The 3,061-nt window shown below is 21.3% G+C and overlaps 1 protein-coding gene across 1 annotated transcript in view; it reads right to left on the reverse strand.

The window, feature by feature from the left end:
• Positions 1–718: 718 nt before the first annotated feature.
• The window catches only part of LOC117175442 (uncharacterized protein C18orf63-like), a 16,922-nt gene continuing 14,579 nt past the window's right edge, over positions 719–3,061 (reverse strand). Inside the window, exon 10 of the mRNA XM_033365150.1 lies at positions 719–806. Coding sequence (XP_033221041.1) covers positions 768–806 — 39 coding nt within the window. The 3' untranslated portion in view covers positions 719–767. The remainder of the gene's footprint in view (positions 807–3,061) is intronic.

The following is a 3,061-nucleotide window of genomic DNA, read 5'->3' on the forward strand; positions in this document are numbered from 1 at the left end:
CTTTTTCCTAGTGAAAAACTTAATTATTGAAACTGGAAATGTAATGCAATGTATTTTACGTCAGGGAAAATGAAAAATTCGTCAGCGAAATTTAAGGAGTTTCGAAATTCAGATTTTGTAGCAACCTTTTTATTGCAAATTTAATTACTCGAAACCCCCAAATTTTAATTTTGCAATATCTGATTAATTTTATTTTCTTAGAAAAAAAATAATATTAATCCTAAGCTTAATGATTAGAAAGTAAATACATTTTTTTAATAGTTTATTTAGCAGATTGGAAATTGACCAAATTTTTTGCAATACAAATTAAAATATCCAAGTACAATTATTTATAAAAATGATCCAAGTTCTTGTATTTAATAAAACAGTCCTTGAAATTGAAAAAATGTAACAAATTTTATATTCGTAATTTTATATAAACTTTATTTGAATGAAAATGAACATTAAATAATTTATCAAAATAGTGGGAAGTTTACAATTAATACACTTTCGCATTTTTATAATGTCTTTCGTAGATAATATAATTTATATACAATTATTAACAAATAACAAGTTATTAAAAAAATATTGAAAACCAAATTTTGTCCCATTTGGTACCTTTAACAAAATTTTCACTAATTAAACTAAAATACTTGATTATCAAAATCCTTATTACATAATGTACAATAAGAATAATTTTCTATAATTTTTAACAAATGGAAATAATCTATTTTAATGATCAAACTTAACACTTTTGAGATTCAACTAATATATCAAGTAATATTCATTTACTTATTTCTCAATAAATTCTTTAGCTGCAATTTACCCTGAAAAAATATAAAAAACAATGAAATTTTTCATTTATAAATTCAATATTTTCATTTTACCACTTTCGTATTAACTTTATTATTGGGTTGGCCGTTTTAATCGAGGAAAATAATTGCCATTTCCCAGTTATTTGCCAGTTCAAAAGAATTTTTCATGGATATTGAAATAAAAAAATCTAAATCCTAAAACTGAAAATTTGTTCATTTGAAGTAATCAAAACTGAACTGAAAATTGAAGTACTCAAAGTAAAACTCTTGAATTTTAAACCTTTATACTGAAGCTTAAAAAACTTTTAGTTCAGAAATTTTGAATTTAAATGCTCAATAATTTAAATGTATGTATAAATTTATAAATTTGCAATGCTCTAAATTATAGAATCAATAAATAAATTTATGAATTTTCGAAATTATATCAGAGAGTTTCTCCCTGATTATATCATATACAGAAGTTTTATGTTAGAAACATTAAAAAATGACTGATTATAATTTCATTAATGAAACATTTTTTAAAATATAAGTTAAATTATCTTATTATTCATAATTAATTATGTTTTATTAATTAAAAATTGTTTAATTGATATTTGCACATCAACATTCTATTTCACATCCAAATTAAAAATTGTATTTTTTTAATGAAGCAATTAAAATTAAAACGTTCAAACCCTAAAAAGAAAATTTCTGAATTATAAGATTCCCAAATTTCAACAAATAAAAAATTGTTTCAATAATAAATAAATAATAAAATAACTAATAAAAACAAATGGTAATGAAATAAATGTACTTATTTTAATTTATTTTTCATGATTAAGAATTTTTAATCGTTTAGATAAGAGAATTTGATAAACAGTGACGGAAATATTATTTTTCAGTCGTACTTGAAAATTCAGCTTTATTGGTGGTAATAATTTATTTTTCTGGTGGAAGATCCATCATTTTAGTTGAAAATTCATCTTTTTAGTTTAATATGAACTATTACATTTTTAATTGGGAATCAATTTTTTAGTTTAAAATTAAAGTATTTGATTGGAAATTCATTAATTTGTTGAAAATTAATTCTATTCTGTGGTGGTCATTAATTTTTTAAAGTGAAAACTTGAATATTCCATTTTCGACTGAAAATTGTGTTTTTTAGATAAAAATTCAATCAGGTGGTTGAAAATTCATCTTTTTATTTTGAAAATGTATATTCTTTTAACTAATGGGTTGAAAATTCATGCCTTTTTTGAAAATTTGTTTTTTTTTTTCGTTTTCTGTATAAAATTTATCTTTTTTAGTTGAATAGCTATTTGGTTGAAAATAGGTTTTATTCTAGGGTCTAAATTAATTTTTTGAAATAAAAATTTAACTATTCTATTTTTGGTTGAAAATTGATACTTTTTGGATGAAAATTCAACTATGTAGTTGAAAATTCATCTTTTTGGCTAAATATAACATCGGCTTTGATAGAAATTTAATTAAGTTGTTAAAAATTAATCTTATGAACTGAAACTTTACTTATGATATTTTTGGTTGAAAATTCATATTTTTTAGTTAAAAATTCAACTATATATTAAGATTAATGTATTTTGTTGAAAATTCATCTTTTTTGGTACAGAATAATCTTCTTGGTTGAAAATTAATCAATTTGGTTGAAAATTTAACTAATTTGTTGAAATATCGTTTTTTTTCTGATAAAAATTAATTTGGTTAGTTACCGTAAATTTAAAAATGCCACTGTTTGCAGAAAATTGATATTTTTTAGTTGAATATTAAATAATTTGGTTAGAAATTCATTTATTTTGTTCAAATGACGGTGTATTCTAGGATGTGAATTAATTTTTTTTTTAAGTGGAAATTTAAATATTCCATTTCTGGAAGGACATTGATGTTTCTCGATTGAATATTCTACTTTTTTTGTTGAAAATTTATTTTATTATGCCTAGGAAATTAATGTTTTTAACTGAAAATTGCATTGTTCCATTTTCGGTTGAAAATTGCTATTTTTTTAGTTGAAAATTCAAATATGTGGTTTAAATATTTGGTTGAAAATTAGCTTTCTGAATGGAAAATTTACGTAATCCAGTTTTTTTTTTTAGGAAATTGATCTTTTTTAATGAAATATTAATCTGGTTGGTTGAAACTTATTTTTTCTTTGGATGAAAATTTAATTATTCAACTTTTGGTTCAGAATTGATGTTTTGGTTGAAAATACAATTATGTGGTTTAAAATTAATTTTTATGGTTTCAAAATGCATCAGTTTTGGTATTAAATTTGT

Source organism: Belonocnema kinseyi, chromosome 6, assembly GCF_010883055.1.
Source record: "Belonocnema kinseyi isolate 2016_QV_RU_SX_M_011 chromosome 6, B_treatae_v1, whole genome shotgun sequence".
In the NCBI taxonomy this organism is placed as follows: domain Eukaryota; kingdom Metazoa; phylum Arthropoda; class Insecta; order Hymenoptera; family Cynipidae; genus Belonocnema; species Belonocnema kinseyi.